This window comes from Miniopterus schreibersii (genome assembly GCF_964146895.1).
Source record: "Miniopterus schreibersii genome assembly, chromosome: 11".
Lineage (NCBI taxonomy): Eukaryota > Metazoa > Chordata > Mammalia > Chiroptera > Miniopteridae > Miniopterus > Miniopterus schreibersii.
In genome coordinates this window covers 38,328,406-38,350,669 of record NC_138111.1, presented here as the reverse complement: position 1 = coordinate 38,350,669, position 22,264 = coordinate 38,328,406, and the positions used below count along the sequence as shown (strand labels likewise).

Below are 22,264 nucleotides of genomic sequence, written 5' to 3'. Positions count from 1 at the left end.
GATCCCAAATCTTTTCAGATTCTAAAGCCCACCTTCATGAAGTAGAAACACTTCGATATCTAAGTTCTTTAAATAGAGAGAGTAATTGCCTCACAATTACTCACAATTGCCAGAGGCAAACAACTGGTTTATGGGTATCCGTAGAAGAACAATAACAATGGTAAATTGGTGTATAAAAGTTCCTCCTTTCAGTTCAGTCCTCACAGTCTCTGATTTTAAGCAGCTATTCCATGATATGTAGCATTGAAGTCTAGCCTTGAGTTTGTAATCATGGTGCTCACACAGGGGCACCAGGAGTTTGCAAATGCAATTATTCTGCTCAGACATTTTAGTGAGAGAAAAAGGAAAACATTTTAAATAAAGATCTAGGAAAGAAACTGATGGACCCAATCCCATTAGGACAATTTAGACTGGAAATAATAGCTGTTTGCTTTTAGCTTATTCTGAGTAAGTAACTATGTTTTTTTTTCAACGTGCATCCCATAATGACTCCCAATTCTCAGAACATTGAAAACGCTTTCAACAACCTACAGGAAAATGAAATCTGCTATTTGTGAGGGGAGAAAGAAACTACCAGCATTGCATACTGATTGTTCAAGTCTGTAATAAACACTCTGTGGAATGTGTTTTGTGTGTATGTTACACTTAATCCACAATGAAGACTTATTTGAACATTAGATTCGTCTTTTTTTCCAAAGAACAATTTTTCTGTAGATATTTGTGTCTCATTAAAAGTCAAAACAGAACTTACTTGTCTGTCTTTGAAAGCCATTTTGCTTTAAGAATCCCTTCTTTTATCTTCTGTTTCAGTAAGGGCTTTATTGATTATTGAAGCCTTCTTTTAGGTTGACAGTTTTAATATGACATAATAAGAAAGTTTTAATATGATATGTAATATGAAAATCAACTCATCCATTCCCCCCCCCATTTATACCTTTAAAAAATTATTGTGGAATAATATACATCTAGAAGTTTGTCATCATAGACACACCTAGCAATTTTCTGCTGCTGACTAACTGCTTACCTCACACAGGTGAGGACACTGACCTCTTTCAGTGTTATTTCTGACTCAGATTCTTTGGGTAAAGTAATTATGGAAAATAAAATTTTGGATAAGAGACATTAATTCTTTTAATTGAATTTATGCAATTTTTGATCTATATGTATATAACTTTATTTATATATAAATATATATATATAACGTATACTTTTATTTACATATAAATAAAATGTGTAGTCTTTAACCAGAATTTTCCTGTTGGAGTTCATAGTTTAGTAAATGAATGAAAACATCATTTAAAAACCTATGTCCTTGTTGTATCTATGGTTAGTGGGTTTCTAGAAATTTTAGTAAAATTTTCTACTGGCAAATATCTACAAAATAATAACTTTATAAATATATGAAGGGATATTACATAATTTCAAGCTGTTTCCAAGCATGATTAAAATTGGACAAGTTTAACTCATGGTATACATCACTTTTGAGGCCAAGGACTGTTTGTGGGTGGGTGGGTCTGCACACGTGTGCCCATGTATGTCTACATGTGCAGAAGACACTATATACCACAGATCACAACCTGATGGTTATATTGCAAATCTTTTGATTTCCTAGCATGGTGTTTGAAAGATGAATTTGTGGTAAGTATTTATAAATCAGCAAATATCAAGGAAAGCAGATTACCTCTGGGAAGAAATTTTCTGACTATAAATTTATCCTTGGAACACACATGTGTCTATTAACACAAGGATATACGTATGTATAGTGCATGCAAACCATTAGGCTTGGCTTACATGAAATGGAACAAAATTAAGGGAGAGGTTTGGCAATTATCCTGGTAATTAGTTTGATAAAAACAGCAGACCTATTTCTGTTCCATGATGGTTTTAAATTAGTTCCATTACTACAAGGCCTGAGTTAATTAACCAGGTAATTTTGCAAACTGGCAAAATCTCCGTCAAGATGACATAGGTATTCCCTGTGTATGCCTCTGCTGCTATGTAGCTTTTAGATGGGTTAATTTGAGAAAGTTAAGCTCTCAAGTTTCCTTGAACTTGACGCTAGATCTGTGAGGGATGCCACCACTTCCCAAAGCGGTAAGCCTGCATTTGAGGGCTCCTCTCACCCCGAGGAACGTGTGTGCGTGAGAAAGGAAGCCAGGCGCCCACGTGAGCAGGTGTGAAGCCAAGCTCACAGAGCAATCAATGAAACAAATAAAAGCTCTGGCTCTCTTTTTTAATTACGGCAACACTGGTTAATCACATTAGATAGGTGTCAGGTGTACAGCATTATAATTCAATAGCTATATACACTATAGTGTGTTTACCACCAAAGTCTGATTTCCGTCCATCACTATACGTTTGGTACCTTTTACCCATTTCATCTACCTCCCCACCCACTTCCTCTCTGATAAACACCAATCTGTAGTTGCATCTGTGAGTTTGTTTTTGTTTTGTGTTGTTTGTTTGTTTTGTATTCCACAAATGAGTGAAATCACGTGGGGCCGTGTCTCTTTAATGAACCCCCTCCCCTCCCCTAGTGCTCCCTGCCTAGGTTTGGGTTCTAAGTTTCGTGGTGGGGGAGGATGGCCTTGGAGGAGGTGCCAGTCCCACTTGCAGATATTGTTGCTCTAACTCTGCCTGAGTTGCAGTTTCTGGCCTTTGGTCATGACCCCAAACAGAAAGTGCCTCTGAATTCCTCCAAACATGGTATGCGGAGGAGGAGACAAGAGTTTAGTACGTAAAAACCCAGCTGCCAGCTTTTCATGTTCGCAAGAGATCAAGAATAGGCCACTTGGGGTCAAGAATATATCCTTTCTTCTCCCTCCAAAGAAGCAAATAGTGTTGTCTTACACTCTAGGTGAAATACAGGCTTCTCCGGAGCTATATTTGGTTTGGAGTTTTTCTTTGATGCTCCCATACTCTCTCTGCCTTAAAGAATTGCACAAATAAAGTAACTTAAACTTAATTTGTATTTATGTCTGGTCAGTTTCCTGGGGGAAAGTTGAAAGCCAAAATATTGAGGAATGGAGAGGAGGAGTGAAAACATATTGATTGTTTTAGAGGTGCAATTAATATTTGAGTGTAAATCAGAGTTTGAGTAGAATGGTAGAAAACACGAAACGGTTGAAAGGTGTCTCAAAGGTCAGGTCCAACCCTCTTCCTGAGGATGCATGAATCACCGGCCTATTCTGATTCCTTCTCTCTGAACTGCTCTATTTTTTTTCTCTTCAGGTTTTTCTACTTCAGGAAACCGCAGTTGTTGGCTGATAGAAAATCTGCAGCAGCACTATACAGCGAGAGGGCTCCTTCTGCCTCCTTGTCAGTGAAGTATTAACACTGCCTAGCGTGTAATAGACTTTGCCCTGTAAGAAAATGCTGTTCTTAGCTGGCTATCGAGAAAATTTTCAGAAAGACTTGTATCTGTGGTTTTTGAACTTTCAGCTATCAGGTTTCCTGTATATCTAGGAATACCAATAATGTTCCTCTGGTGAATAGACTTGGAAACACAGTAATATGCTTTCATTACAACATTATCATTTCCATTAATTTGAGCAAGTGTTGATCAGTATAAATTATTTATGTGAGCTCTGGGAGCCACCTCCCTAGATGCAAGGCAATCTGTTAAAGATTTGCAATCATGCTAGAGAATGAGGTGGGTGGGAGGAGAAACACATTTTATGAGTCATATGGCTTTAGGAACATTAGTCCTCATGCTTGCTTGCATTTGGAAATGAACTCTTGGTGAAATGCACTGTAAAAAAAACACACCATGGAAACCAAAATCCACTAACAGCACATATAGAAATAATGAGAGGGGAAACCCCCCCATAAACCCTGGTAATATGCCAAAGATGGTGATCAAACAGATTAGAAATGGTCCTTAAGGCAGAGAAAGACTAACAGTAGAATAGGCTGGCTCATGCCTTAATTTGAATTCTAACTAATGTGTTTATTTGCCACAGCTTTTCTGAGGGGTAGGGGAAAGTGGAGAAAAGAAAAGAGGGTGATCAGAGAACTAGCACGTAAGGTCTTCTTCCTATACTTATTGGTATCATTGAATCTTACTGTAGTTGTCTGTAGACAAGGTCTAGCTTCCAGGGACAGCCAGTAGTTCTCCAGTAAATAGTTGATAATAAGGACACTTACTATTCTAACTGCTTTATATATGTTACTGCATTTAATGCTGCATCAAGCCTGTGAGGTAGGCACTATCAATAATCCGATTCTACTGTTGGGGAAACAGAGGCATAGTGAGGTTAAGTGCCATGAGCCAGGTCACACTGCTAACAAGTAAAAGAGCCAAGGATTAAACCAGGGCAATTGAGTTCTAGGCATTGTGCTTGTAATCATTGTGCTAAGTGACTTCTCCAAGATTTAGTTCTGAGTTTTACAAAGTGTGGCCTGCAAATAAAATGCTTTAAAGAGGTATATTGCATATTGATAGCTTTAGCTTTATTTGTTTTTTAATCCTCACCAGAAGATATTTTTTCCATTGCTTATCAGAGAGAGTGGAAAGGAGAGAGGGAGAGAGAGAGAGACATCGATGTGAGAGAGCCACACAGATTGGTTGTCTATGGCACATACCCCAACCAGGGCTAGGGACCGAGCCTGCAACTGAGTTAGACGTCATTGGCTGGAGTCAAACCCAGGACCCTTCAGTCTGCAGGTCAGCGCTCTAACCCCGGAGCCAAACTGGGTAGGTCAAAGGCTGTAGTTTGGTATGTTCCATTCCTGACCTAGATTCCATCAAGAGAAGCTTACACAGCAGAAATATCTAATGTACTTCCAATTCATTCCCAGAATGGGAATGTGGTCCTCCCATAAGGTCCTCAGGCAGCAGAGCTGGGTACACAGAGATTCTTAGTAAACTCCTAATGAGTATGGATGAAGGTCCTTTGCTATTGCCCTCTAAATTGAGAGTAGTCTCTTCTTGTGGAGATTTGTTGAAATTAAATAAGGAATATTTTCAAATTACATATAATTAAGTCCCATATCCACTGGTCAGCTTGTCTGGGATAGGACCTGGATTATGTATTTAAAAAAATAAAGTTCCTAAAGCATTATCATCTACCCCTTGGTTAAGAAAAACTGCATGTAGAAGCCAGGCTTTAGAGATAATCTAGTATCACCTGATTCCTGTGAAGATCCCCACGAATAGTGCTATCATAAAGAAATAAAAGGGCTATTCCACTTACTATGGCTACCCAAATTACTTCCAAACTGAATGGTATAAATCAACCATTAACAATGCTCATAGATTCTGTGGGTGAGGAATTCGAACAAGGCCTGGAGTGGATTACTTAATCCGAATCATGATGTCTGGGACTTTGGGTAGAAGACTTGAAAGCTGAGGGCTGGGATCAGCTGAGGCTTATTTACTGACATATCTGGTGGTTGATGCTGGTTGTTGACTGAGACCTTAGCTCACGCTGTCTGCTGAACACCTTTCCATTGGTCCTGGGATTCCTCACAGCAAGATGGCTGAGTTCCACGGGCAAGAATCCCAACAAGGCAGAGACTATTATTGCCTTGTCCCACCTAGCCTGAGAAATCATGCAGCTTCATTATTGTTGCATTCTACCTATTAAAACAAGTCACTAAAGTGGACCATATTTAAAGGAGAAGAATTAGACTCCACCCTTTGTGGGAAAGTGTCAAAGAATTAGCAGATTTATTTTAAAACCCTTCAAGTGCTATGGAAAAATATGACAATAATAACAATAACATCTAAATTATTGAATATTAACATGTGAGAGTCTCTTCTAAACATTCTATTACCCCAGTCCTCCCACAATCCTATAAGACTGGTGATATTATACTATGTTAAAGATAAGGAATCTGAGGTTGCATAACTTTCCTAAAGCTAGAAAGTAAGGTCATAGGATTAATAACCAGGTAGCCTGGCTCCAGAAATAGTTTCCTATTCACTACTGGATACTACACTAGAACTGAGGAGAAATTGGATCTAGTCTAAAGTATTAATTTAGGGAGGAATCTATTATGCTTTAAGTGTTTTGCATGCCCAAAGCCCCATTCTGAGGAAAAGTGACTACTCAACTTTGTCTCTCTGTCCTATCCTGAATAACGAGGGAAGATCATCTCCCTGTGGTCATCACCTGTGGGCCCTGAGGTCTGGTGAGAGGGCTCTGTGGAACTGTGGCAGAGTTACTAAGTGAGCCCACTGGCTCTGCCTTCCTGGAGCTAGAATGTAAGTCTATCCAAGGGCAGTCAGCTGCGCAGAGAGAAGCAAAAGGCAGGAGACACACAGAAAACAGTGAGAAGGCTTCCAAAGGAAGCAGAAGCCTTGAAAAGCAGGAATTAGAAGCACAGAGGAGAATAGAGATATATGTCTCCATATGAACAAGAGCAGTAAAAGCAAAGGCAGAAAGTAGTTATTGTCCATAATAGCAAAGGACTGGAGCAGGCAGACATGTCCATGTCTAAGGAGTGTTTACCAGAACAGAAGCAGCATACTGAATATATACAGTTGACCCTTGAACAAAGTTGGGGGTTAGGGGCGCCAAGGGGTAGAAAATCTGCATGTAACTTTTGATTTAACTACAGTTGACCCTTTGTACGAGTGGATTCAACCAACCGTGGATGGAAAAAGTATTTTCAATGTGTGGTTTTGAACTGCAGTTGGGAATGTGAAAATACTATTTTCCATCCCTGGTTAGTTGAATCTGCAAGTGAGGAATCTGCAGCTGAGAAACCCCAGGATAGAAAGAGCAGACCCTATTAAAAGAAATCCATGTGCAAGCGGAGCCGCGCAATTCAAACCCATGCTGTTCAAGGGTCAGCTGTATTTACTGGAGCTATGCTTATGCACCTGCAGGGTTCAGAGCTCAGTGAAGTTTGGCTGTGCTGCTAGGAGGGTCCCCACCCTGTGCATCCTTAAAGCAAGTCCTCACTATCTGAGGTAACGTGAGCTTCTCTCTTTCTGTTCCCTGTACTTGAAGTGCACTCACTCACTAACTGTGCCACTCATGAGTCCTGTGATCTGGGACAGGTCACTTCCCTGTTTGCCTGTTTTCTCATCGCTAAAATGTGAGTTGGACCAGATGATGTATAAATTCATACTTGGCTCCAAAGTTTATTATTCTGAACTTTGGTGTGGAGGGGTTGATTTGTCTGATTGCAAAATCATGGCAATCCCCCCAACCTTCTTTATTTCCAGCCCCCCCCCCCTCCAACCACAAAGTTATTTAAACTTGAAACTTCTGTCTCATAAGGAATCCAATGGGCCATGCCAGCTTGCAAATTAGCTGTGTGCCCCACCCCCTCCATACACACACATACACACAGGCTTCCCTGGGTTTGTGCAGTGTTTTCTATTCAAGCCAGCAGGTGAGTGAGTGTGTTGACCCTGTCTTCTCTCATTCCACAAGAGGCCTTGTTTGCGAGGGAGCAATGAAAATAAATTATGGGAAGTTGCCAGCATGTTGATGGGAACTGAGGTAAAATGTGGAAAGGCTGCTGGGTTTGGGGTGGTCAGAGGTGACTGTAACTACTGTCCAGGAAGGAAATTTGGAAGGGATGGTTTTACAGATTTTACTTGAAATTCTGTTTAATCTCAAGCAGGGTTTACAGTGGAACAGACCGGCATTAGCATTTCAGAGAAATGGGAGAGGGGAAAATGACATAGAATTTTAGACCTGGCAGGGCCCACAGGAGTCTTGTGTTAACCTCTGCCCTCTCACACACTTCCATCCGCCCCTTCCCTAGATGAGTTTGAATTTAGAGGAAACCACAGGCAGAGCTCCAGATGGAACATTTGGAGACCTGGAAACAGTTTTGGCTCTGAGACCAGCTCATTGTGTGACTGTAGGCAAAACCTTCTTGGGCTTCTTAGTTTTTCCATTTGTATACTAAAGATAATATTGTCTGTTTTTGCTTATGTCACTGTAATTTTCTGCCAGTTAATGAGATATTGGGCTCTAGTCTCTCCAGTTTCTCAGTAAATTCCTTGTACTAAGCCAAATGTTGGGGAAGGAATACAGGTTAACCCCTTCAAGACTTCAGGGAATTGTTTTATGTATCACTAGTGTATTGAACTAAATAGCATTGTATGATCTACTTATAGAATAGAGCACCAAAAATGCACTGAATGGTGTGAATGGTACCCTAGAGGCCTAGCAGAGTTCATGGGCTTGCTTTTGGTAGGGTCGATTGGATACCAAAACATGACATATGACACAGGAGAAAGAAAAGACTAAAAAGTCTCTATATGGGGGAAAATTTAGCAATCCCATTAGTAATAACTGAAATGTACTTCCCTTTCACTCCATCTTCCCCTGCCCAATCACATACACACACACACACACACACGTACATGTCTTGATATTACACTACTTACTGGAACTCAAACTGAGCTATGCTGAAAAGGTGCTTTGAATTCTTGGTGAAAGAAATAAATATATCTCATCTTCGACTGCCTATTTATATTATAGAAGTTCACTTGATGGGGGAATTTTTTTCTTTTTCTTTTCTCCACCTACTTACAGAAGCCCAGTTACTCAACTGAAGGTCCTGGTTGATTTATTTCAGCCCTGGAATCCAATGAAGAAACAAGCTTCTGTGATTATACTAAGAAACCTAGAATAACAGGCAGTAGAACTCCCATGATTGCCCATTAGAAGGAGAATAATGTCCAGTTCCAGAGGCTGAAATTCAAGGAACTTCTTGGTCTGCTTCTAATGTGTTTGCTGCCAGTAGAATGGAAGCTTCTTCAGAGCAAAGAGTTTGTCCACACTGTTTATTATAGCAGGACATTTTGTGTCTATCGTTTTGAACCTAAGGAGGTTGTGAACTAAGAGTGGTCTGGTGTCCTGGTATATTTGAGAGCTTCCTGTTAATCTGACAGAATAGCTAGCTATAGCCTCTTTCTCCAAGTCCCTCTAGATTTTTCCCTTGGTCCTCATGCTGTGCGCTCACTCTTCTATCACCCCCACTCCCTTTAATTGGCTGAGTGAAGACTGCTGTGAAAAATATGTTCTTGTTAAAAATTTTTAATGTTGCTATAATTCTGATTAAAATGATTGTATTAAAATCTACACCTACACTACAACCCAGAAATTCCATCCCCATCAGAACTGTACACATATGTGAATCAAAAAACATGTACCAAAATGTTTGGAGAAGCTTCATTTATAATACTCCCAAACTGGTAGCAACACCATCAACCATGGTAGCAAGGTCCATCAACCATGGAGAGTATAAATACAATGTGGTGCATTCATAAATGGAATCCTTACGGCAGCAAGAAGGAATGCGCGACTGCCACGTGAAACAACATGGGTGAATCTCACTAACAAAAAAAGTCAGACACAGATTATGTACATTACATGACTTCATTTATATAAGGTTCAAAAACACACAACGACTCCATGGTGATAGAAGTCAGGATGGTGATTACCTTGGGGGTTAGTGACTGGAAGAGGGCATAAAGGAGACTCTCGGCCGCTAGTAGGTGTTCTGTTTCCTGATCTGTGAGGAGTTGTGTGTTCAAAATTTGTGAAAATTCATTGTGCTGCATGTATACATACAACTTATTTGTACAACTTTCTGAAAGTATGTTATATTCCTTAACATAGAGTAGTTAAAAACACTGTATAGGTTAAACAAACATAATTGTAACTCTTATATAGTTCATGGACCTACCGTTTGTGGCATTTATCCTGGGCCAGATTTCTGATTGAGCCAAGCTGGTATAGTCACCATGCACCTTGCTTATTGCTTTTCCCTATGTCCTCTACCTGTCTGGATTCTTTCCCTGCTCCTTTCTGTCATTTAGTCTTTCAATCCAGAGTGGGCTCCACTTCTTTAGCAACTATGATCTGTATTGACCTCGTCAAAGTTTTTCCATGGCTCCCAAATACCAGTCTTTATAGATTCATACAAAATGACAGAAAAGGAAAATGTACCTTTTATCACAAAGGTAATTAAATGCATTGTATCTAGTAGATCTTCATTTTGTACTTAGTTGATTTCTTTACTCTTTTAGTATTAAGATAAATCTCATAAATCAAGGGAATTAACTGATGAGAGAAAGTATAATGTTTAAGGGTTTTACGGGGACCAGACTGGTTGTTTACAAATCCCAGTGCTGCTGAGGTTATTGGCTTCTGTGGACCTGAGTTTTCTGAAAATTGGGGATGATAAAACACACACATACATATAAATAATACTATATATAGTCATATGTATATCAATAATATATTATTATAATATATTGATGACATTAATAATTAATCATGTTTTATATATTTATAAATTGTCAGAAGGATTACTATAAATAAATAAAGTGAAATAAATAAAGCCTTTAGACTTGTGTCTGGCACAGGATGCACTATGTAAATGTTAGTAATTTTTTTTTTTTAATCTTCACCTGAGGATATTTTTTCCATTGCTTTTCAGAGAGAGTGGAAGGGTCAGAGAGAGGGAGAGAGAGGCAGCAATGTGAGAGAGGCGCATCGATTGGTTGCCTCCTGCACTTGCCCCAACCCAGGCCAGGGATCGGATGGAGCCTGCAACCTAGGTACATGCCCTTGGCCAGAATCGAATCCAGACCCTTCAGTCTGTGGGCAGACGCTCTAACCACTGAGCCAAACCGGCTAGGGCTAAATGTTAGTAAGTTTTATTGTTTAGCTGGACAGTAGAAAAAGTTAACGTCTCTATCTTCCTCCCCCTTTTTCCCTCTAGAAAAGTTACTGATCCCTGAAATTCAAAAGATTTAGACACATTCGACTAGGTTGTATAATCTGGGAGGGCATGGCCTGTGCCTTATATTTCTTTTAATCACATAGTTTCGTATGAGTAGAGTAAATGTTTCTGTTTATAGTACCAATTTCTTCTAAGCCTGTCGGCATGCCTCTATGGTAAAATGCAATAGCATATATTTCTGTATACATACTTGCTTAATACTATGAGTAAATTTTACTTGACATTCTCCTCAAAATCTAAAATGTCCACTGTAAATTTTGTCTTCTTTTCAAGACACTTTCTTCAACCGATGATCAAGAGTAAGGCTCTAATAATAAGAGCAAAAATGCAAAATGGGGAATAATCCCTCCTGAGGTTCAGACAATCTGCTGTCTTTTGGTATAATTAACTCTGGGATTAGAAGGTTTTAGGAAAATACATGATGAACAGACACCAAACCCTCAGCAAATACTCTGGTTGACTTTAATTAGCAGGGATCTTCATGACACTAAAGTGATTGTTTTTTAAACATAGCTGTCACTGGTAATTGGCTGGGTGAAGCAGGAGAGAGTAACTGTCTAAAGATAAGCATTAAGGCTTCAAGGCAACAACACAGCCTTATCAATGTTGAAACTCTTCCGAGATAAAATTTGGAGACTAGTAGTGAGAAGGAGGGAACTGAAAGAAAGAATCTGGTTGTAAGTCTAGAAGAGCACATTTGGAGAGAAGGAGAACATTTCCTCTCCCTTTTCCACCCTTATAACCCTCAATGTTTTTTTAAAAAGTGCCTGCTTTCTATATACAATGTATATCTAAGTCTCCCCTTAGATATATTTTTTCAAGGCTAAAGTAAAGGAGTAAATCTAATTTCTTTGACAGATTTCTATTTAAACCACTATATGAACCACAGGATGACTTATTGGCAGATTAGACATTTTTTAGGAATACTCCAAATGGCAGACCCTTAAGTGTAATGCTTATTTGAGTCACAGAGCTTTTCTTTAAAATTTCCTTTAAAAGAAATTCAAATTTCCTGAGCAGAAACATGGGGAAGATGGGGGCTCTCTTTTGGAAATTTTATTAGGGTGGCATAGAAGCACAGGTGCATAGCACAGTGATTCCATCTACACTCAGTTTCATTGCCAAGTGGGGCCAGTTGGTGCTTCTAAGGATTCCACTTGACTGACAGATCACAGAGGCTTGAGCACTGAGGCATGAGGCATAATACAGCGACTGCTCATGTTTCCAGAATTGGAAGAAAGCCTTACATTTCAAGGGATGGCTGTGTGACTAAATTAACATTACTAGGGAGGTGCACAACCCCCTAATAAAATGGTTGTCCAGGCTCTTCAGTTGACTTTCAACCTCAGATCTGCACCATAAGCTATAACCATTATCATTCTGTCAATAGGCTTGATTCATATCTTGTCTAAAGAAGAGGTAGAAAAAGCCAGTTATGGCACCTTTGGCACTAGTTCACTATTAAAAGCTGTTTTTCAAAAGGAGGAAAAAACACTACTACCTATCAGAATTATTCTTGGTTATATGGTGCATATGTATGGTGCACAACATGTGGATTTTGATCACATGCATCTTTATGTTTCCTATTTTCCGTTTATTTTTATTCATGTGTGGGAGGGGTGGTAATCTTCATCTGACCCTAGGTGAAGGTCTGGGCCACTCCCATGTCTTTTCTGTTCAGTAAGGGACACAATAGTCCTGTGGTCATTTTATGTCATTTTGTCTCCTTTTTCCCCTTCATACTCCCTGCTCACCTCTTTTCTAGGGTCAAATGTGTGTGGGAGAGGGGACAGATAAAAGGGTAAGAGCATGGTTTCCTGGCCAGGTGGCTTTTGCTCTCTGACTTGGCAGATGGTTAAAGCTGGCTTCTCTTGGAAATCCTAGCTAGCATGGGCTTTGGAACAGAAATGGACTCTCTCTCCTGTGCATCAATCTCATGGACGTGTCCCTTGCTGAGCCCTCTCTCCTGTAGTTTGTTTTATCTCCATGGATGCATTTACAACCCAGGGATTCACTATCAACTCATGCTCAGTCCTTGGCTATCTGGGGTATGCTTTCTTTGGTAGAGCTTGAGGAGAGAAGGAGATGGGGGGAGATTGTCATGTGGAGGCAGGAGACTTAGATTGTGCAAGCACCTCTCTCTTCTTGCCTCTTAGATTCCTTTTTGTATCATCCATCTGCTTGAAGAGTCTGATTGACATGCACAGGTTCTTCTATTATATTACAGAGTCCTAAGAAACAAAGGCAGGAAGAATCCAATTCTATCATCTTTTTACTCATGTTTCATAGTTTGCAAAGTATGCAATCTTATTGGTTCAGTTATTTCTCACTCCAGCAAGAAATAAGTCCCAAGTAACAGACATACCTTCCCCTCTTTGCTGGTGAAAAGCAGAGTTTGGAAAGGTTAAAAGACATATCCGAGTTCACGTGGCTTTCACTGAAACTATTTATTTGAATCCTCCCTGGGCTGAACTCCTTAAAGGATATTGTATTCGTGTTTGTATCCTTAGCACTTAGTGCATAACAGACAAAACATAGATATGCATGGAAACCAATATTGCCAGGACTTCTAATGCTTATTGAAGGGGCTCAGAACATGCCACCCCGAAATATATCACTTTGACATATTGATTATTTTGATCTGGAGGTGCTTGAGAAGCAGCGGATTCAGGAAGGGCTCTTTCACCTCCCCCTTTCTCCCTAAAAGCAAGTCATAAAATGTTCTCTGAAAAAGGTATCCTCCCTGTCCCAAGAGATGAACATTCTTATTGCCAGACATTTTGAGTCAACACTGAAATGGACCCGTACAAACAAGCCTACTAAAATAACCCTTATCTCCCACTAGTTTGCCCCACCTATTTCCTAGTCACTGTCCCACAATGTACTGTCCTTAGCCCAAGTCCCTTTGTCTTTTCACATCCTCACAATTCACTGTTCTTTGTTTTAAAAGGTATATAAGCATTTGGGCCTATGGCTTCTTCAAATCTTTATTTTTCTCTTATTGACTCCCACGTGCACATGAAATTACTAAACAAAATTTCTGTTAATTTGTCTAAGTTAAATTCTTATATAAACTTAGGGACATAGGAGGGTAGAGGGAAGTTTTTCTTCCTCTGCACTAGGCAAGTCCTTTTTCCTGCATCAACTTATGCCCCATCACGCAGGTTGTCTGGTTTCTGACCTTCATGTCAACACAACCCTATCAATCCAGGACCATTTCAATTTAAGGCCAAAGCAGGATCCCCCTACCTTCCTTAGGACATGGCATGGGCCTGAAATGGACTTGGGGTGAGGACTGTTGCTCAGCCTTACCCTTCCATCAGTATTTATCAAAACAAGAGAGGGGAGCCCCATTTTCACATTTCCCCCTCAGAGAATAGGAGAGCTGGCATTTAGAACTATGTTTATCGTTTATTAAATTGAAGAGTGAAATTCTTCCTTTAAGTGAAACTGTCAGGGGTTCCCTCTACAGTCTTACATTTATCATATATACATATCCACACGTTATTGTTCACGCAAATCTGAGAGGTACTCACTTTTTGAGAGAGCAGTTGCTAGCTGGTTGTCATGATGATGGTCATTAAATGATGACATGTTAGAAGCCATAAAGATGAGCAGTTTACAACACAGATATATAGGGTGTCCCAAAAAAATGTATACACACTTTAACAGCTGATTCTATTACATTTTGAAAACGAAATGTATTTTAATAAACACTGCCTTTATAATTATTCGAAGTGTATATACATTTTTGGGGGGACACTCTGTATTTCTTTAAGAGCTGTTCTTCCTCTGATTTAGATTCCTATCCCCACATTGATCTTATGCATGTCAAGGGCTCTGGACATGAATTTATCTGCTGCAGATTGTGTGATCCTCCCACTTACCCAGTTGCTCATTTTAGAGCTGCTTTGAGTCTGGATGCAAACGTTCAGACCTTTAACCTATGTTTAATCTCTTAGCCTGCTTTGGGGAAGATGTAGATTTTTCAAAGCACCAAGCAATGAACAGTTTTTTGTTTGCTTGTTTTTTAATTATTAGGGCTACAGCTTTGAGACTCCAGGAACTTTTGATGTCAGATATTAATAATAAACAGACACCAGACTTTTTTTTTTTTTCTTGCTGGCATTGTTATTGCTTGTGTGGCTTGAATACATACCCACATATACATCTTTTTTATTATAAATAAAAGACAGAACACTTTAAAGGCTCAACATGAACTGGCTAATGTATTCCATAGATTGTAAAGAAATAAGGCTTTCATTAACTGCTTGCATTTACGATTCAGTTGGTGTGCAGAGGTTTTCATTTCTGACCTAGATACTTCAAGTAGCTGCTTCTGGGGAAAAATAATAGGTAGTTAGACAACAGCAACAAAAACCCATGTCCTAATTTAAATCCCTATGATGTTTCATTTTCATATCCACTGTCCTGGAATTGTATCACTAGGTTAAGAAAATAGTTTTCTGGGTTAAATTAGAGTGTAATTGCTAGTTAAGAAGTGTCTGGTACACCTCAACCAAAATATTATAGGTTCTATTGTAAATCTAATAAATTGAGGACCCCAAGGTTTCAGTCTCTGAAGAGTGTGGCATTTAAGGAGCACAGTTCAATAGGCAATCTGGTCTCTTTCCCTGAATTAAAAAGGAAATCTGTTCTTGTATCTCTCAAAGGTCATGATGGAGATCCAAATTATAACCATCATATCTTTTTCTCCCCTCCTCCCATTCTTTCACATTTTCTTATTCACAACTAACTGCCCCCTTGCCCCACTCCATCCACCCCACCTAACCTCTCTCTCCCCACTCCATCCACCCCGCCTAACCTCTCTCTCTTCCCACTCCATCCACCCCGCCTAACCTCTCTCTCTTCCCAATCTGCTCGGCTTTTCCTCTCTCTGCCCTCGTTCCTCTTTCACAGCTTTTTTTCTGTGAGTCACCTTCAGCTCTTTCACTGATTCTTTCCCCTCCTTCTTTCCTGTCAGTCCAAGAGATGGAGGGGAACAGGGTGGGGTGAATTGGCCTTGTAATCACCAAATAGCAGCTTTGGGGGGATTATGTAAACATTCCCCCTTTAATAACTTTTGTCTTATTGAGTATGGCATTAAAAAGTGTTAAACCTTACTTGCTTTAGTAATATTGATTAAAATACAAAGAAATTGGCATAAACTGTTCATAACCGAATGTTCTGGAGAGGATGAGATGGGGCTTTTTATCATTAAAATGGTGTTATTCCCCGACGTGGTGTTAGTACTATCAGACTGCTCTGTGCTGTGCCTATTAGGATAATAAGGCTGTCTAGGCTTTGTGTCTCCACATCTTTTCAGGCTTCACGAATGGCAACAGTAGAATTTATCAGCGGTGATTAGAGTAGTGCTCAGCCTTCAAACTGCTCCATAATCTCACACCAATTTCAGCTCCTGCCTCGTCCTAGTCATGGTCCCCATGCCCAGTACATGATTTATATCTCTATTAATAGAGCAAATTGCCTTGAATTATGTATATTCATGTACACACAGTCTGCCTTAATGGATGATAAGCTCTGTAGTGTCTGGCACATAGAAAAGCCTGAATAAATGACTGTTGGGCTGACTTGAACTATTTATTGTGTTATGGACTCAAACTTCAGGGTGAGTCCACACTGTGGCCTTGATTTGTTCCATCTCTAGCAGGGTAGCTGAACATGGTAGATATTTTTGAATGAGAGATAGAGCCAAAGTAGACTTACCATCAGCATAATTTTAAAGCCTTCTTTCAGCTAAACTGAGCAAATGTTTTTGAACAAAGGCGATGTAAAAGACACTGAATGAGGCACAACGGGTGACACGAACTTAAGAATGACTCAGCGTTCATCTTTGGGAGCCTTACTGTATTTGCGTGCACGATTTAACCCACATGGAATATAAGATGAAACAGAAAAAAAAGTTTTTTCCTTGGCCTGCTAAAATGTCTGTGAGTATGAATGCATGTGTTTTTGGAGTATTTTCCACTTATATTTACCACCTAGTCCTTCATTGGCAATATTTTCTCAATTATTTTCTAGGGATTACCACAGACTTGGTAAATACAATTATATAATTAATGCTTGTGAGAGAAATAAAAGGTAAACATTCCTGTAGGCTCTTACTACTGAGAAAACTGAACCAGCCATTCAAGCGATAAACCCCGTGACATCTAGCAAACAATCGCTGTGGAGTCATTAGTGTCAGAATGTTTGGGCTCCCCAAGCAGGGTAACTCTCCTGCTGGTGAACACTGACAGATTCAAGCTCCCCTAGGATGGGCTGTCTTGGTTTTCTCCATCTTCCTGGCCTAACTTCTCTAGAGTTTGGCATTTCCTCTTTGACTAAAATTTTTGTATCCTTAAATATTCTCCAATAGATGTCTAAACTGTGTCCCATGAACTGACTCTGGCTGAACTTGTACACAACCTTGGTAGAAACTCTGAGAGCTTCTTGGTGCCATGTGTATACGATCTATTTTCTAGAAACACAGGGCATTGAAACTGGAAGGGTCTTTATGGAAGTGTAAATAATAGGAAGGAAGAGTAGTGCAGTGGAGGGATTGTGGTAAGGTGTAGCAATAATCATAGTGTTACAGGCTGAATGATGTGCCCCTACTCCACCCCCACCTGCAAATTCATATATTAAAGCCCTAACTTCCAGGATCTCAGAATGTGACCGGATTTGGAGATAAGGCCTTTAAAGAAGTGATTAAGCTAAAATAAGGCTGTTAGGGTGGGTCCTAATCCAACCTGACTGATCTTCTGATAAGAAGAAATTTGGACATAGAGAGATACTAGGGATGTACACACAGAGGAAAGATCATGTGTGATGATTAATTTTATGTGTCAACCTAGCTAGACCACAAAGTGCCCAGATATTTGGTCAAAATTATTCTGGGCCCTTCTGTGAGAGTGTTTGGGGATGAAATTTACATGTAAATTTTTGAGTGAAGCAGATTGCTCTCTATAATATGGGTGGGCCTCACCTACTCAGGCGAAGGCCTAAATAGAACAAAAGACTGATGTCCCCCTAGCCAGAAGGAATTCTGCCAGCAGGTTTTCTTCTGCAACATTGGTATGTCCTAGTTCACCAGAAGATGATCTTTGGACTCAAACTGTAACTCTTTTCCTGAGGGCCTAGCTTTCCTACCTTCCCCATCAGATTTTATACTTGCCAAGCCTCTACAATCATGAGCCAAGTCCTTAAAATAAATCTCTTAAAATTTCATATATTAAATATATATATATTATACATGTTGCATATAACATATTATAAATATATATTAAAATCAATAACATGCATTTCTTTTTTTATCTTAAGTTAAAACAAACATTTGGCTCAGAATTGTTGTTTTATAGTAAAATCAAATGAGGAGATGCCATGCTAGGGAATAATACAGAAATGCCCACAGGCTTGTAAAATCCAAGCCTAATGCTAGTTTTCTTCACACACTCACACACACTCACACACACTTATAATGATTGATAAGTTTGAGACTTAGTTTAATCAACAAATGCTACGATTAGAAACAGGATTATGAACATAACCTTTGTTAGTGAATCTATTAAAGAATAAACTGTATCTATGTACATATCAGAAATAACAATGATGTTTTGTTAACATTCTGTTGAGACATGATGACTAACCACTTAAAATCAGAACCTATGGTGGCTTCTAAGTATCTGTCAAATGCTTTAACAACAAAATCAATTATTTACTGAAAATTTACCTATTATATTCAAGGTACCGTGCTTGTCTGCAATGATATAAAGGCAAAAAAGACCTGGGCTCAAGCTCATGAAATGCAAATACATACAATCTAAACATATTTGTGGAATTACAAGCATATTTTCAATTTATTTTCAGCACCAATGCCATCAATAAAAGTAAAAGTTTTAAATTGACAGAGCTTCACCACAGAATCTAAGAAATATTTCTTGGACTACTCATTTTTCCTGCTCTAAACATTAATTGATACTTGAGTTTTGGCTGCAAGATATACATGGTATTTCTTGTAAAGGCTGTGTGCAGTCTTCATACAGATTTAAATGGCACTTATATTCAGAGCAGCCTATCTAGAGAATTTTCTAAATTCCCTTCTCTATTTTGCTTCTTGCTATCTGGCTTATGTTCAATGAGAAAAATATAAATGCTGAAGATGCTGGAAACATGGTAGGTAGAAAGCCACATTAGAGTTAGAAAGAGGCAAAATAGTATAGTAAAAACCGCACAGGCTTGGGAGTCGTGCAGGCCAGCCCTTTTACTTACTAGCTAGCTGGCTTTAGACATCACTTGGCCTCTGAGAGGCTCGCTTTTTCAATGGTGTAACAGGAGTCACAATAATTCCTCTTCTATCTCACTGGATTGTGTAAGGCTCAAAGGGGAAAATCTTGTAAGTCCTGAAGTACTACCTGAATATAGTTCACAGCAGTTAAATGATGTCACAGATTAGATTAATTTTACCACAAGGTTTTCAAAGCTGTTGCTAATACCCTAAAAGTCTGAATAGACAAAGAAAGCATTCATATATTTTTATCTTGCAGATGGGTGTGAGAGTGAAATGGGACAGAGAAGCTAGATGAGAGTTCAAGTTAAGTATGTGAAATTTATAATACAAAATAAAATGCAGTGGACTGAAGGATTTTGAAGGTTCTTACTACATTTTTTTAATCTCATAGTTCATGACATGCTTGCAATAGATTTCCCCAAAGTATCCCCAAAGCAAGTGAAGACACCGAGTGATCCAGGTGGATTTGAAAAATAACTTATAAAAAAATGCTTTAATGTCTGGTCCCTGGAAAGAAAATTTAATAATAAATAGACAACTACAGTATATCTTCTATTTCTTAAAATGGAGAATTCAATCATCCCATAACTTCAACCTTTATAGTAGCCTTAGCTGATGAGTAGGTTTGGAGAAAAACAAAATAAACCAAGATGTACTGTTCTCCTTCCACTCTCCTAAGAAGAATAGAAAGTCTGAGTCATATAATAAAGGCTTCAGCCACTAGTTAGAATTTAAGATGTCATTTCTGTGGAGTCAGTTCTTAAACATGACATATATAAAATATCTCTGGACATTTAATGCCTGATGTTTTTGAAGAGGTGTGTGTGTGTGTGTGTGTGTGTGTGTGTGTGTGTGTGTGTGTTACATGGTCTGAGGCTGGGTTTTTGGTGGTTCCAACTCTTGAAATATTTCAGTCCTAACCAAAATCACCCACTCTACTATTTTCTGGCCTTGTTAAGAGAGGTAAAACTAAAAAGAAAGTTATTTTTGTTTTTGTGTTCTATCCCAGTTCCTGAGTTTTCTACTTTATTAGTTAGTGTCTAGATTTTATTTACATGGCTAGGGCAAGTCAAACACTACAAATGTTTAACTAAAAGTTATTGGGGCAGATATTTATGTTCTGAATTGTAATGTAAATGTGGCTCTTATACTAACCACGGGCATCTGGAGTACTTGACCTTATGTGTGAAACACTTGAGTTTTTGTATGAGTAACCCCCATACAACTTATTAATAAGATTTCTGATATTTCTTTTTGTGACTTCCCTTCCTGAAATAGTATAAGAATCCTAGTTCAAAGATGGTGATGGCAATGTCTATGCTATTTTGAGGTCTGATCATACGGCTATTAATTTCTGCTACTACTTAATATCATGGATGAAGAATGGCCCTGCACAGTCTGATTGATACTACACTGTTGCTGAGGTGGTCTGGTTGGTCTAGGTGTTTGACCAGGGCTCATGTTGAGTCCAAGAGGAAAAAAGGTTCATTCTAGTGTGTGTGTGTGTGTGTGTGTGTGTGTGTGTGTGTGTGTGTGTGTGTGTGTGTTTTGGTGGTGGCGAGAGGGGGGTTCCCCACACCACCAGGCAATTCTCTGACACCAACTGGGTATCTTACAATTCAGATCAGTTCTGACACTATCTGAAAATAACATCAGATTATACAAGTTAAGGGCTCAGTCCCAAAAAGCTGCTCCTACCCACCACCACTACTTCAGATGCCGGTTACAAGTCCAGGTTGTCACCTGTGCTTCTGATTAATTAGCTATAGATCAGAGGTGTCCACCTTGGGCTCAGTTAATTTGCTAGAGTGACTCACATGACTCAGAGAAATTTACTTACTAGATTATGGTTTATTATAAAAGGATATAGCTCAGGGACAGTCAGATGGAAGAGATGCATAGGGCAAGATATGAGTGTTACTAGCATTAGGATTCTTGGGTTCCCCAAGATAGAAACTGAGAGAAAACTCCAAAAAAATTTCCAGACAGATCTTATTAAGCTTATGCTCAAGCATAAGGGAAATAGCACAAAGGAAAGGAAGGTCCTCTGAACTGGTTCTGGGTCTGGCTCTGGGCTGCTGTAATAAGCCGGGGATAAAGTGGACTTGAAAGAAAAGGAGGGACTGTGAAAAGTTTGGGGACTGGAATTTTCCATGTGTGTGGCTACAGAAGTTGGGTTTCTTGGCAACTATCTCGTACCTGTGCTATGGGGGCAAGATGGTGGTGCTTCTTATTACTCCAGAAAGGTCTATAGCCTTCAAACCTTGATCAACTGTGCATGCAAAAACAGTGGTTCAACATCAGCAGTTGAAAGAGAGATAAACTCAGTTACCTCTGTGTTTTTGAGCACAGAGTGCAGGGGTAGTGACATTTTTGCTGTCAGTTTATCCCACATTCCTTCTGACTACTTGGTATTAACTTGGCTTTCTGGCCACCCCGTATTTTCTGTTCCCGACCTAAGTCCCTGTGCTGTCTCATTGGGAACAGGTGCAGAGCTCTCATGCCCCCTTCAGAATGCATCACTCTCCCCACATCTCCAGCACACAATCTCTTCAGACACTGTGGTCTTTTGGGTTTTTATGGAGGTTTCATTACATATGTATGATTGATTAAATCAGTAATTGTCAACCTTTTTCATCTCATGGCACACATAAACGAATTACTAAAATTCTGGGGCACACCAAAAAAATATATTTTTTGCCAATATGACAAAAAAAGGTGTAATTTTGATTCATTTACACTGGACAGCTATTATTATGCTGGCTATTATCATTTCTTTATTTGACAATCTAAGGGAAAAGAGGTCAGTGGCACTGACTAACTAGTTAGGAATTGCATGGTTTAAAATTTTTTGTGGTTCACCGATTGAAAACCCCTGAATTAAATCATGGACTATTGGTGATCTGATTAAGCCTCTAGTTTCTCTCTCCTCTACCCTCCCTGGAGAAGGGGTTGGGGGTGGAGTGGAGTGAAAGTTCCAGCCCTCCAGTTACAGTCATGCAGTGCTTAAGGGATGGGGAGAAGTTCTGAGAAATGTGTCATTAGGCAGTTTTTTTGTGCAAACATCATAGAGGGGCACTACTAAAGCCTAGGTGATGTAGCCTACCCCAAACCTAGGCTGTATGGTGTAGCTTATTGCTCTGTGGGTGAGGAAATATAATTTTCCATCTTGGCTGTGACATCCTTGTAAAAAAAAGTCATTAAGAGGAGAAACACAATTTTAATAATATGCATACCTCCTGTATACATGGG

At 39.3% G+C, this 22,264-nt stretch overlaps 1 protein-coding gene across 1 annotated transcript in view; it reads left to right on the top strand.

Annotated features, from left to right (window-relative positions):
• Window positions 1-22,264, top strand: part of LOC308563539 (uncharacterized protein) — a gene marked incomplete at its 5' end in the record, with an annotated part of 107,485 nt that overhangs the window by 74,126 nt on the left and 11,095 nt on the right. The window contains 2 exons of the mRNA XM_081150771.1: window positions 3,232-3,318; window positions 6,836-6,919. Of these exons, the coding sequence (XP_081006897.1) occupies window positions 3,232-3,318; window positions 6,836-6,919 (171 nt within the window). The remainder of the gene's footprint in view (window positions 1-3,231; window positions 3,319-6,835; window positions 6,920-22,264) is intronic.